At 41.0% G+C, this 14,599-nt stretch overlaps 1 protein-coding gene and 1 long non-coding RNA gene across 2 annotated transcripts; one reads left to right on the forward strand and one right to left on the reverse strand.

The window, feature by feature from the left end:
• The first annotated feature begins 141 nt into the window (after positions 1 to 141).
• On the forward strand, positions 142 to 2,818 carry LOC104962242 (uncharacterized). Its single transcript, XR_800185.1, has 2 exons — positions 142 to 796; positions 1,476 to 2,818. It is a non-coding gene; the product is annotated as an uncharacterized lncRNA (long non-coding RNA).
• An 85-nt stretch (positions 2,819 to 2,903) lies between these two features.
• On the reverse strand, positions 2,904 to 12,217 carry LOC104962243 (dnaJ homolog subfamily C member 11-like). The gene is made up of 16 exons (XM_010790664.1): positions 12,130 to 12,217; positions 11,285 to 11,414; positions 10,567 to 10,640; positions 10,379 to 10,480; positions 10,023 to 10,151; positions 9,564 to 9,686; positions 9,360 to 9,433; positions 8,921 to 9,110; positions 8,547 to 8,632; positions 7,684 to 7,800; positions 7,432 to 7,587; positions 6,579 to 6,648; positions 6,353 to 6,410; positions 5,260 to 5,402; positions 5,041 to 5,170; positions 2,904 to 4,927 (listed from the first exon to the last, which is right to left on the reverse strand). The coding sequence occupies exons 1-16, from the start codon at positions 12,202 to 12,204 to the stop codon at positions 4,899 to 4,901; spliced, it is 1,686 nt and encodes a 561-aa protein (XP_010788966.1). The 5' UTR covers positions 12,205 to 12,217; the 3' UTR covers positions 2,904 to 4,898.
• Positions 12,218 to 14,599: the final 2,382 nt, after the last annotated feature.

The following is a 14,599-nucleotide window of genomic DNA, read 5'->3' on the forward strand; positions in this document are numbered from 1 at the left end:
TATATATATATATATATATATATATTTCTATTAATCATTTTCGGCATTCGGTTTTCGGCCAACAGTTTCCTATTTTCGGTATCGGTTTCGGCCAAGAATTTCCCATTCGGTGCACCCCTAATATTTGTATATATCTGAGACCTATGCTATTGCCTAAAAATAGCATGATAGATGACCTTTAAAGATTTACGGTTCCTGAAAATAATAATTTACAGTTTTAAATGTAAACCGGAGCCAATACATAAAAGACTTCAGTCAATGTGCAATAAATATAGTGCAATATATATGACTTGACATTTCCTGCAGGATTTGCTCATCTATTTAAAAAGGTGACGACACACTGTCCTAATACACAACATTGTGCAAATGTGGATACATTTCTGCTATAGCACGGCATAAACACGTCATATCCCTCGGTGTATAAAAGAACGTTAAGAGTGTCCATATTTTGACTCATTGTATGCTCTCTCCTGCCTCCTCAGATGACGACTCGTGGGACCTGGTGACGTGTTTCTGCATGAAGCCTTTCGCAGGCCGGGCCATGATCGAGTGTAACCAGTGCAACACCTGGATCCACCTGTCCTGTGCCAAGATCCGTAAGAGCCACGTTCCAGAGACATATACGTGCCAGAGCTGCCGAGAGTCACTCGGGACCGCAGACGCCCGCCGGTCCCACCGCTCGCGCATAGGCCCGCGCAAGCATCTGCTGGACTGACCCCAGGTCGACCCCTGAACTCTGACCCCTTCCACTCCTGCCTCCATGCCGCCTGCTGGACTGACCCTTCCTCAAATTCAGGTCTTGCAACCTTCAGTCTCTGTCCTTCATGCCCAGCCATGAACCCCACATTTTCTATACACACTTTGGTGGACCTATCCCAAGCCCCTATCCCTTTTTGAAAACAGTTTGATTTTTAGATTTAACTAAGGTTTGTTCCTGCATCCCTACAGACTCCGTGCGTTAGGCAATCACTGAATGGATGTCCGTCTGTAGATGACATTAGCGTAGGGACAAACCTCTACTGTTTGGTGTCTCGTGAACACTGGAAACATATGAACTGCCATATAGAGAGAATACCCTCAAAACTGCCACCCACTAGGATGCATGCTGGGATTTGTAGGAAAGACAGTTTGCACTGTTCTCGCTTTTTTTTTTTTAAGGATTCATATGACCTTTCTGTCATAAGGACATGTATGTCTTTCTGATTAAACTGGATTTGTCTTCTTTTAGATGACTCTATAAATGTTAAATAATTAACCGTAAAACAAGCTAAGCCTTGTGTTAACTGCTTCAGATGGTGCTATAGTATTACGCTGAGGTATAATCCACTAGAACAAAGATGTAGGATACGAGAGTCTGCATCTGCTTCATCTCTTTCTGTTTCTGTTTTGTTATTTAAAACATTGTGAAAGAATATCATTGAGGCTTGAAGCCCGTTAACTGAACCAAGCGCTTCTTCCTCCCCCTTCTGTTTCAGAAACTGTCTTCCAGCCTCTCAATTAAGACGTTCCTTGGCCATACACAAAGTTCTCACACCTTTTTATTTTCAAAATGTTTAAACAGTGTTTGTCTTTCACCAGAATCCTTTTCAGATGAGCAGTTTTTTTCTATATTAAATAACTTCTTATTTCACATATATAAAACTGTCCAGATTCAGATGACAGGGTTTTCAGTTTGAAGTTCTCTTTTGCCTCTTCTCAGTGTTTTTGCTGCATTCAATGACGGGTTAGAACAGTGGTATTGTTCATAACTATTTTTATTTTCCAACCATTATTTGAATTCACCTCTGTTTCATGTCTTCTGTTTTCATGCTCATGACAGAGTTTTCAGAGACAAGCATATTTATAGAAGGGAACTCCTTTGACCGTCCTGTTAAAGTATCAACAGAAAATAAAGCTATTGTAACTGGAATAGTGTTGTTAGAAATAGTCCAGTTGAAATTATGCATGAGTGTTTGTTTGAAAGGATGACAGTGTGAGGGTGTTGGCAAAGCATGTGCTGCTATGGCTCAACTTAGCTTCATGGTTTCAATCTTTGTAAGAAACAGAAATGGATATCTGCAAAGAACCATGGGCCGGTCGGTCTGTTTTTGTTTGTCTCTGAAGGGTCACATCATGAGAACAGATTTAGTCTCTTACCTCTCACTAATGTTTTCACAGCAGTATTCACTTATTTCCACATGCAGCAGGTTTAGTTGAAAAAAATGCTTTTACTATTGCACTGTTCCCCTAAAACTTGCTGGAAATGTTGTTTTTTAAGCTTCGTTATTCATGTGCCATCTGCTGTTTTTTCTGATCAAATATAAAAGCCATACTGTAGTGACAGATTTTAGACTCAGAACCTTTTATACAAGTCCAGGATGGGATTTTACAATGCAGAATCAGTTACTTCGACTGGGCAATGACTCACATACACAATGCATCTTTGGTATGTGAAGAATACAGGACTTTCTAAAAGTTTAAAGTGGTTAAGCTACACTCTTGTCTGGTTAACTGGTTTCTATCCAGCAATCACCAGTTCATAAGAAACATCAGGTTTTTATGTTTTTAGGGAGTTTTCAAGACATAAAAAGCAGTTTCTCAGGACGTTCATGTCATGAAAAGAGAACCTGAAGAGATATCTTTGGGCACAAAGTCCAAATTCTAGTCTGCCTCTTTAATACATCAGTGTAATCAATGTTAGCTCATTGTGATAAAGCTCGTTTGATCCAGATCTTGGGTTATCCTATCCCCTTATTGAGAAAGCGTTGTCTGTTCTGTGGTGCAAACTGTTTCTGTGAAACTATTGTAAACTATTGTAAATAAAGAGTTACCATTTTAACTAGTTTCCTTTTTGTCTTCATAACATCAGTGCATTTTCTAATTGGCTAGTCCATCTGCAACGCTCTTGAAATCAAACAGGAATCTGATCGCTTCATATTTATTGTACTTTTTACAGGACAGGGAACACAGGCTCCTCAACCATACAGCATATTTACATACTAATGTGGGTCAGTTTGAGGAGTGGAACAGCAGGGAAGCCGTCTTTCTGCTGACCCCATGGCGCCTCAAGACGGCACTGGAGCAGAGGTGACCAGCTGACCTGTCAAAACACTTTACAGCACACTTAAAACTAACGAGGGAAGACAAATGCTACAAACAGTCAAGTGCAAAATGGCTGCTGTAATCGTGACACAAGACTGCTATGGATCTGACTGTAGAGACACATCCTTTCAACCAATAACAAAAACGTATCCATCGTAATGCTACCTGTTTTTATTTTTGAGCCTACACACCCCCCTCGTCTTGTGAGTCAATTGCAGCAATGGAAAAAATGCACAATATAAAATAAACCTGTCATAACTTCTTAGATGTAAACTCAGTAAAAGTACGCAACTTAATTTAGAGGCTTCAGCTCCACTGTCATAATGACAAGCCTCTAATATGTACTTTTTGTGCAAAGAAAATAAATACATTTTAGGTCAATATACTATTTTTGATAGTGCTTTCAGGGATTCACCGTAGCCCATGACGGTGTCTCCCAACAAAATGGAGCAATCATTTTAATTATGCTATTCCCTTTGTAGTAACAGTTTCAATCCACAATTTCAAATTGCAACAGATCTGAACAGAAAGTGCATCATGATATTAGGTCTATCCATATCAACATTAATGGTGTGTTGATTATCACGTAAGTGATGAGCATGGTTTAGCACCTTATACATGTATAAGAAGGGACATGGCAATAGCAGATGAATTCAATTAAAAAAAAAAAAAAGGGACAGAACAACAAATACAAATATATGGCACCCGTCTGGTGTACAAACAGACACAATCCAACAAATAAATGCAGCCATGTTAATGTTCCATGATCAGTACGAGGGTTTTAGTGTGGCTCCTGTCAGCTCAAGTTATTGCCTGTCACAGTGAATGTGTTGACCTACGCCAAACAGCTTTAATCATATCTACATAGGCCTAAATATGATAAATGCATACCAGTAGTTACTGTTGTCAGGGGCTTAGGGCTGCTATACCAGTGAAGTACACACCCAACCTCCATTTATTAAAAATCATTGGGCCGCAGCTGAAGAGCAACAATCGATAAACACTGACGCAAATCGAAGGGGAACTTCTGCTTTAAAAATGCAGTCTTGCCTGAATTAAAAATTCAGTATGAAAGATTTAAGCCTTGGTTGGACCACTACCATCAAAGGGCATCTCTCTCACTTTTCCTCCTCTAACTTCCATATCCGAGCTTCACAGATATAAGTTTTGAGCACCAGTTTTCACCTGAGCAGCAGACATGTCACTCAAAGGTAAAATAAATGAACTAGGGACATTTCAATAAAGTGAACCAAAACACAAGTTACGCAGAGAAATGATTCTGCATTTTAGAGACATTTGCACGAGTTAATGAAATGACTGGTATGTTATAACATGAATAGATTAACCTACCCTAAGACGACAATGACATGGGGTAAAATTACATTACGGCTCATTTCTATATACTTGACATAAAAAAATGTCAATACACTTCTTTAAATATATGTGCACTTTGAGCTCATCGTGGACAGGAATGGTCACCACATCCGCAGTGGCCATCAGTCCCTCTGTGTAGTGCATATATGTATATATATTTACTTATATATAAAACTATGTTCAGGGCCAGTGTCTGATCTCCTGCAGCTGTCAGATATTTGACTGAGAGACACACACTGTGAGCTGCCTCCTGTATTCTGCTGAACCTCAGAGGAGAGGGATAAGTGGAGGAACTGGATAAACAGATTCACTAAATACCATGACAGAAGAGGACCAGAGGAGAGTAACAGACTTATTGTTGATTTGTCCCCTCGTTTTTTCTGTTGACACACAGTCCGTTTGATCTGCGTTTCGCCCTCTGGTGCTGCAACAGTAGTGGGCTCCTAGGAGGACTCAGGCTCGAGTCTGTGAGCTGAAAAGACAGAATAAATATCATTTGAACATGGATGCAGGCTTATACTGTAGTAGTGTGTTGCTAAGTGATAATAATTCTGGCTCGGTTGGGTGAAGTGGCTGCATACTAACATTGCTTGGGTATCCGTAGTGCCTCGGTGTCGGCGCAGATGACTTGGTGCATGACGCCTCGGAACTGGTACAGTAACTTGAGACTCTTATCCTCTCCCACACAGGGGTCGAAGAAGCCCGGCAACCCAGCCTGCACACAGAGAAGCAATTCATACGCATGCATATACAGAGGTGTGGACAATCAAATGGACACACTGACATGTACACACTAACACACACCTTAGAGGCCTCTGTTAGGATGAGTTTGGAGTCCTTGACCAGGCACTGCAGAGGCACGGTGACGTCGATGACCTTTGCTTTCTCCTGCTTCTGGCTGGTGTCCGTCACAAACTTTCCATACCAGGCATTCAGGATGATCAGACCTAGACAGAAGCTCAGTGTTTAGTGCTCTCATTTCCCTTTGGCAGTGCATACAAGATAACAAAACGTTCTTTTATTTGCATAGTATCTAAGTAAACATGTTTTGTGCCTCACAAAGACATACTATCATGTACTCACAATGCAAGCATAAAGACATACTGTTTATGTGCGTACATGTGGAGGAAAATCTGATCACAATTGATGCCCAGAGATTACAGGTGGTTCTAAATGTACGTCTTGCTTCAGAAAAAGCCCTGTCCCCATATTTATTTTTCCCACAAATGGAGCAAAGCTAACGTGCAATGGGTGGGCGGATCTGAGAAGTGTTATGTTGCTGTAAGGGGAGAGAAGTTCCGAAATGTAGGGGTGAGACTATGGAGAGATTTGTAGATAATAAGATGGATTTTAAAAAGTATCATGAAGTGAAGGGGGAGTAAGTGGGAGAGTACGTGTGATACAGACATACTGAAATACTGTCTAGGACACAGTTAGCACTTCTTGTATTAGAAGTGGACAACTATAAGTGCTTTCCTGTGAATACACAGAACCTGTGTCAGATAAGAAGAGGACTGACAGGCCAATAACTTTGTCATCTTACTTTATTGGCTTGATATCATTACCAATTATAATGGGAAATAAATGAACACACTGAAATTGCAGTCAGGACTTAGCAATTGACACACTGGTGTTGTGTGCACAGACTAACAGGCTTAATTTATGTAAACACTGCATGGAGATGGGCTGCATCAGCAACACATGCTTTACAGTAGTAGATGATGGAAGTCAGACTTAGTAAAAACTTAATCCTAGAGCATCACTACATCACACAGTTAACGTAACCATGAGAAACGTCCCACATGTGAATTAAGATTTTTTTCTAAGTTTTGGCAGCAAACTTAAAAAGGTTTCACTCTTGATTGTTGTGTGTGTTTGTTTGTGTGTGTTCCCTCACCCATCTTGGATTCTTCCGCTTCTATGATTCTCCTCACAGACTCCTGCATCAGCAGAACCTGCAGAGGAGTCGAGGGAGATAGAGGAGGAGGAGGAGGAAGACAAAATAGAATTGGATCGGAGAGAGATTTTCAGACAAGATGAGGAGAGCTGAACGTAGAAACAATGATTCCCACACACACATTGAGTAACTGTGGGGTTGGCACACTGCGAGTGTGAGTACTCACAGCAGACTCTGCCTCGGTTTTCTTCTTGGCAATGTCTACGGCCGAGCTCTTCCTCTGCAGCTCCAAATCTCTGAGAAGCACAAAGCAGACATCAACAATCACCCACCAGGAATCACTGTGGAGGCCCTCTGTGGTGACAGTGCCAGTGTGATAGAACCCGCCCGCAATATTAATGACACCAGCAATCAAATGTTGTAACTCAGGGATGTATAGTGGTTTTTTAGCTGGAAGACAGCAAGTTTTATAACAAAACCATCCCTCATTAATGCAAAAAACACATTTTAGAAAACTGCACAACTTAAAGGGAGAGAACTGATCTTCTAAAGTGCCGTTGTAAATGGTATTAAAGGAAATGGCGGACAGGTGGACACGGCAAGCAGCCAAACATCAGCCACATTACAAATTACCTTGTCACATGACAGCCCTTTTGGAGGGGGGAGTGAAGCTTTTATCTAAAGTATCTTCAAAACCACCAGATCGAGGCAGAGGTAGACCAACTTCTGTTTTCTGTGCGGTCAAATTACTGTTTTTGTCAAAGGAGTCAGGCTGCTTTGAAGAGAGCTTAGATAACCACTTCAGTTCCTCCAGGTAAAGGCTTTCTGGCAGCAAGGTAAAGAGGCGAAAAATTCCAAATATAGTGTACACTTAAACTGATATTGATTTTTTGAGACGGCGGCCGAAAAAGGTTTTGCTGCTCCCCTTATCCACAGGTCTACATTGCTTTGCTTCAATTTAGAAACTCTTGTCTGTTTCTCAAAACCGGGGGGCAGGCCACTCATTATAGATCGATATTGTCACATTTTGGTGAAGTGAGATGCTGATTGAGTGTTATTAGGACAGAAGATGTACTGACTGCTCTTTCTGTGCTTGTGTATATGGGATGACGACCAGTCTGTGGACGACCATGAAGAAAAGCAGGGGTCCAACGGTGGCGTAGAAGACCGCGCTGGGCAGCAGCTGATCTGTGAGGTGGATTGGAAACAGGTATGTCTGACTGGCACGCGCTAACCTGCACAGAAACACAAGAACAAATAAACTCATACATTAGATTCAGGGAGATTAGGACCCGCGAGAGAATGAGATCGTATGTTGGGTTGGACAGTACTTGATCTTGAGCGTGACCCCCTGAGGGACCCCGATGCTGACAGTGGCTGACAGGACACTGTGTCGGCTGATCTTCCTCTCTGCTCCATATTCCACCACAGTACCAAACCAGCCTGTCCTGGAGAGGGAGGAACGCAAAAATAAACCATTAGAGTTATTCAGCTACTTTAGTCATTAACTCAGGAAGTAGGTTCATTTTAGTACAACCAAAGATTGAAAGTATTTTTTACAATAGAAGATATTTTCTACTTTTATTGTAAATAATACTTTTACATGAATATTGTATGTATCAATGAACTCCCTATTTATGCATTTTACATATGTTTATGTTTCCTACATTGTTTTTCTTTCTCAAAAATGTGCTATAAAAACATTATATTATTAGAAAATAATTGCTACGATCTAAAAAAAACAATATGACTTATATTTTAACAATTATAATAAAAAAAACTGTTACTTAAAGGTGGGGTAGGTAAGTTTGAGAAACCAGCTCGAGATACTATGATGACACTTTTTGTTATATTCCATGGAATACTCTTAACATCCCGATAGCAATGAATATCTGAAGTGCTTTGACAAAAAATCCATAAAAAATGTCATCTGTGGAAGCCGTAGTAATGTAAAAAGTACGACCAATCATTTTAGCCGGACCGGCCTACCTGCCTGTCAGCCTTCCATCTGTGAACAAACTTATCTCGTGCCCTCATTGGTCATGTGCGCGTTCGTGTGTGTTGGAGGAGGGGCTCTGTAAGGAAGTGGCAGATTTTTCTAGCTCACTCGAGCTGGTTTCTCCAAAATTACCTACCCCACCTTTAAGGTGACAAGAAACCCTTTGAGACAGACAGGATAAATGAACAGACGTACTTCACAGAGCCTTTGATTTTAGTCTGGTCTTCATCCTGAAACTTGTACTGATAGCTCATCATCAGGTAGGAGTGAGCCACCGCCAACTGCAAGGGACGTTAGGAGAGAATGAATACTGTATTATAATGACTATTTAATATAAAACTGTCATTTGCATATCACCGGCGTCATCACATTATTAGGAATTTATTACAATTTTATATATTTAAATACTTATCTTCTAGCCAAAATGATACCATTTCGAAATGGTAGGGAGGGGGGTCATTCAATTTTTTTTTATTTTACCACTTTAAATTACAGCACAACCTGTATTTACCATACTAACAGCAGGTACTGTAGCTGTGTACCGTATCATTGTTTGCCTTTATGTTTACCTGCAGAGCCAGAGTGAAGTGGCTGCTCTTTGTGTCCCGCACCAGGCTGGTCGTCATGGCACTGCTGGGCCCCCAGCGCCACTGCAGGTAACCCATGGTGTTCTGGTCCAGGTGACGTGCTGTCATCATAGAACAGGTGGGGCGCAAACCTCGAGGAGAGAACTGCAGACCGCACTGGGCTGTCAAGAAACTGGACAGACAGGAGAGAAACAGAGAAAACATTAGAGAGGCAGAATATGCTTTTCATATGCTACATTACATCTCATTTTGATGACCCTTTCATTCAAAGCGCCTTACAATTAGTGCAGTAAAACATGAGGATACAAATTCAGAAAAGCAAGAATCCTGCAAGTGCATTATCTTCAAATAAGCCCAACCATTGAATGTATGTAAATACAGTGCATGTTATAGTCCCCTATATCAGAGAATCAGGCCTTACCACCGTTGGGTGATGTTGCGAAACACCTTCAATCCGATAAGAGGTCCAAGTATATCCCCAGCTCCCAACTCCAACTGCAGAGGAGAACCCACAAGAACATCTGATTGCATTCTGTACCAAAAACAATCAGTATCATCCCAATTGAACATTTGTCACATGCTGTCACCAATTTGTCTTTATATGTGTGTGTGTGTGTGTGTGTACCTCTCCCCAGCCCTTTGCCGACGTAACCCTTCGGACGGTCATGTTAATGTTGCCCCCTCCGGTCCCATTGTGTGTGGAGAGTGAACCAGACAGCACTGCTGTGTCAGTGTTCGTCAAAGGAGCCTGAAGAAAAACAGGAAAACACAGAATACTGCATTCACCCTGGCTCAGACAAGTAGCTGTGTATGTTTAAAGATAATGCTAATAACAGTAATACAATGTATTCAATTGGTGCCTTCCATGGTCAATTTACTTCACATACAATCATTAATGAAGGATAATATCAACACAAAATGTTAAATCAACGACACATACATTAGGCAACAAAGCACCAGGAAAAACATAAATTAAATAGAACATATAAAAGGCAGCAGAAATGTGTTGAAATTAGGAAATGTGTTTGAAAATGTGGTTGTATTCAATATGTAGAGTGAATACTGAGTGTGTGTTTTGTTGTACCTCTATGGACTGGGAAATATGCATCTTGTTGATTTCAATATGAGGAAATCCTCCTCCTGGCATCTCTTCAAAGTCCTCATCATAGCGGTCAAACAGGTCTGTTGCATCCACACCCACGCTGATGGTGCCCTGCATAACAAAGGAGTGAAGTGGAGAGACTGACAGAATTAATTAAAAAAGCATGAAAAGGATGAGGGACATAATGAAATGAATGTGGACACCATCCACAGTCAAAATTGAGTTGTGTTACATAATGTATTCAGTAATATCTGCTTAAAGATGGTGGCCCGCACAAGAAATACAATCAAATAAGTGAAGTTGACTGAGGAATGTGGTGAAGTTGTGACTGTAAAAACCTTGGGGTTGGTTCTTTGGTGCAATCTTCTCTCTTCTCTTTCTCTCTGCAGCCTTTCATACTCCTCTCGAATTTCTGCTGGAGTTCTCTTCCTCTCCACCACCTATGCAGCATCAACGCCATACAGTTATCAAGATATGTTCATGTGAAGTATGCCTAAAGTAGCAGCAAAAAAGACAGAATACATACCTCCCAGCCTTCCACCTCCAACCCTTTCTTGCCAAAGAGGTCATAGATGGCTCTGGAGTGAGCATCACTCAGCACTGAGGGCATAGAGAGAACTTGTGGTTCAGCTTATAGGGATTGATTTTGTTGTGTGCTTTGAATGGAGTTGTGTCTGTTTCCGTGCCCTGCTTAATTTCATCTGTATTTTCCAAACAAGAATGGCAATACAATGTTTTAACTGACTATGTAATACAATATGGGGGGCGTGTGGCATAGTGGGTTGTCCGTAGGTGTTCGGATCAGGGGGTCACGGGTTCAAACCACACTGCAGTCAGCATGTCGTTGGGTCCCTGAGACACTTTACCCCAAATTACTCCTGTGGGGATTGTCCACAGTATTGAGTATGTAAGTCGCTTTGGATAAAAGCGTCTAACAAGTGACATGTAATAATAATAATAATAATATATTGTCCAATGAGACAAGATATAGTCTAATGTTTAGTCTTTTTCCTGTTTTTGAGGGCTTGATTACAGTAATATGATGCATTTATTTTTTTAGCAATCTAATCTATTATTATCATATACACACTAAAACTTTATATCCAAATGATTGATGATTCTTTTTTTTAAATGGTTAACCCTACGATAATGTTGCAAAATGGAGAGGGGGTTATTTCATCAAAAACTATTACGATATTTGCTTTTTCCTTGTTTGAATCCCAATTACTTACAAGTGTCCTTACCTTCATATGCCTGATGCACCTGGTTAAAAAGCTGCTCAGCCTGGCTTTTCAGCTCTGGGTCTCGATGTTTGTCAGGATGGTAGAGCATACACAGCCTCCGATATGACGCCTTTAGCTCCTCCAATGTAGCCTGTAGCAAGGCAGAGAGGACAGGTGTCACTTGTGACCAACAATTATTTTCATTAGGGATTAATATGACGGATATTTGATTAGTTTAGTCTCTAAAATGCCAGAACCAATGAGCATATTGGATTGCAAAGTCCAGTGTATATTTTATAAGACAGATCAAAGAAGGAGATCTTCACATTTGAGAGGCATTTTTGATTGAAAATAACCTCTCAAATTGTGTCATTTTCACTCAGTCAATACAATACTGTTGCATTTAAGCATCCCAGTTTTAAACACAATTGAAAATAGTTACCTGTCCACTGACAATAAACCACAGACTAAAATTGGGTCAATGTATTTCCTGCTGGGCAATGGTGTCTGCCACATTAACTAATGCTACTTAACGTTATCTAGTTGAACGCCAAATAAATCCTAGTCAGGTCTCTCCCTAGTTTAATGAGATTTGAAAAGATGCACATCGGTGCAGACATATTATTTTTGCACACACTTCAGAGAATATTCACTGCCTGCATTTAACTAAAGTAGATGATGAAATAACCGGCTTTTCATGATTCTGCAGCATCCACCGGTCTGATGGTGCTGATGAAGAAGACGGTTCCTCGAATGGAGGGTGAAGCACCGTCTGAAGACCACTTTCCTAAAGGTTATATGACCGACAGTCACATCGAGAGGTCAGTCAACCTTCGGTGTGCCTGTTAAACTAAATAAAGCCATACCTCTTTCCTGACGTTGAGCAGAGAGTAGTAATCCTGGTTATCAGACTCAAAATCATCATCTAAGGACGCCGCCATGTTTGCGTTTAGTATGGTCCCGCCCACCTTCCAGTGTCCTGGAAGCTCATTGGTCAGCTGCACGGCGGGGAGCGGAAGTTAATCTGTCGTCCTCTACTGGATGTGTTCGAGTTTGAAAGTATGTGACAGTATTTCGGCAAACTCCATGTTTACTTTGGGTGTCGATATGTGTTTCCCCTCCTACCATGCTGACGCTCTTCGGTATGAAAGTATAAGGTCTGCCATAAAGCATATCCTCGATTCAGTTAGTAAAGCACTCAAGGTCCTTTTTTAAAAGGTTGATAAATCACCAAAAAGAAGTTGCTACTTGCCAGGCTGTTTGGGGTCTGGGCCCTGAAACAGTTGCCCCTATTGGTCACATATTTGTCCAGCTTAATGTCCTGTCAACAACTCAGATCCGTTTTAAATAAGTATCATTACCAAAATGTAAAAAAACTCTACTTTACCCTACAAGTAAAAATGCAAGCAAGGCAGTAGTCGAATGCAACCTAATACTTTGCTTCAGGTGCATGGCTTCTTTCTACTTCTACTGCACCATATTTCTCTTAGGAATATTTTTCTGGTTACTCTGTTTTTTCCCATTACGATTTTACAACCGAATATATTAGTTTATAAAATATGTGTTAACCAAACAGTATATTAAATCATTAAACATGTATTTCACACAACCAGCTACAATATTAAAATGCTTCTTATATGTAAATTCATCTGATTAAAAGACAACAGGATACAGTAAATCATTGTATTATCTTATTATTAGCGATGCATCAAAAAGCAGCATTTAAATGTTGCCAGTCATGGTGGAGGTAATCTTAAATACAGAAATGTATAGGCACACGATTTAACATCATCCTGTTTTCTGTACCAAATACTGTACCAGTATTGTGTTGTTGGAAATAAAGCCCAGTTTCACTTCAGAATTGTATAACAAAGCCATTCTTAATTGGTAACTAAAACGTAGAAAAATAACTTTACAACACTCTCAGATAAGAAATGGTTCAATATTTCTTTACACGGCAAATGTGCATTTTAGGCTACAGATTATAAAAGGTTAAATTAAATCTATATATTTTATTTGGCTACATATATTCTACTTGCTTTTCGTTGTTATTGATCATGCTTGAACTGTGTCATGGCCAAGAGCCTTGTGTGCCTGAACGAGGCTACGGAAAGCTACGTAGCTTGAGATTTAAAAGCTAGTTTTCGTGAAGCCTGTCTACGGAGAGGATTGTCTCTGTCAAACACAAGGCTTTGGTGCAAAGGCGATATTCTACCCCGCGGCAGAGAGTGACAGTGTGGGCTTAAAACAAGAACACAATGGTCCCGGTTGAATCCCATTATTTAGAAGGGATAGCCTATAAAGCGGTAGAAACTTAACTTCCCGTGTGAATATAACAGAAAGATAGGCCTACATCCATTTCCTGCTGAAGAAAAGTTATGCAACAAGGGGGGAGGGTGTGTGTTTGGGGGGGNGGGGGGGGGGATCTTGTTTTTCATGTTAGTCTATAAGTTTTCTCTTGACCTATCATCACTTCAATTCAATAACACCGCTCGATGTAGTGCGCGCAGTCTGTGTATGCGCGCGTGGAGCTGTCCTTTCAGCACCACGTGCTTCAGCACCATAGCGAATGACAGCCCCGCCAGCCCATATCCAAACACAAGTCTCTGTAAGGCAGTTCTGCTCATTTAGATTCAAAAGCGGTTCGTAATTTATGGCGGGACACGGACGCTCATCGGACTGTCAACAGTCCACTGGATTTGCATGTGGATCAATGAGCGTTTGTATGTGTGTGTCATTCTGTTGTTGTTTATCCTATTACATTTAAATTGTGCATTTTGTTTTTACATGTATATAGCTTACTTCATCTGCATTCATTGCACATTGGTCTTGCACTATAATATTAAAACTCAGTTTTTTCTTGCACTGTTTTTTATATTGTGCATATTACAATAAAGCTTTTGAATCTTGTAATGTAATGTGTTGGCCTACGTTGTGTGTGTGTGTGTGTGTGTGTGTGTGTGTGTGTGTGTGTGTGTGTGTGTGTGTGTGTGTGTGTGTGTGTGTGTGTGTGTGTGTGTGTGTGTGTGTGTGAGAGAGTGAGAGAGAGAGAGAGAGAGAAAAGACGATGATGTGCATGATGATGATGATGCTGTGGGAGGCTGTCAAGGTGTCCTCGAATACAGACGTCGTTCAGTGACGTGAGAGGGGAGAGAGAGCGAGGAAGAGTGCGCGTAACCGTAAGTGGTGGGGGCGGGACCATGTGGAACAAACGGAGGGATGGAGAGTTCAGCGAGTCACCATCACGGATCCCCGCTGTCAGTCCTCTCCCGTGCGGACCAATAGTCTTGCTGAACGCGGCAGGCTCGCCCCCCCCCACCCCTTCTTCTCTGCCCC

The sequence above is a fragment of the Notothenia coriiceps genome, unplaced genomic scaffold (assembly GCF_000735185.1).
Source record: "Notothenia coriiceps isolate Sejong01 unplaced genomic scaffold, NC01 NC01_scaffold00034484, whole genome shotgun sequence".
Taxonomy (NCBI): Eukaryota; Metazoa; Chordata; class Actinopteri; order Perciformes; family Nototheniidae; genus Notothenia; species Notothenia coriiceps.

Coding starts and splice junctions, on each gene's coding strand:
- LOC104962243 (XM_010790664.1), bottom strand. CDS start 12,204: ATGGCGGCGTCCTTAGATGATGATTTTGAGTCTGATAACCAGGATTAC. Junction 10,152..10,378: donor ACCAAAGAACCAACCCCAAG/GTTTTTACAGTC, acceptor TTTGTTATGCAG/GGCACCATCAGCGTGGGTGT. Junction 9,687..10,022: donor ATATTTCCCAGTCCATAGAG/GTACAACAAAAC, acceptor GTTTTTCTTCAG/GCTCCTTTGACGAACACTGA.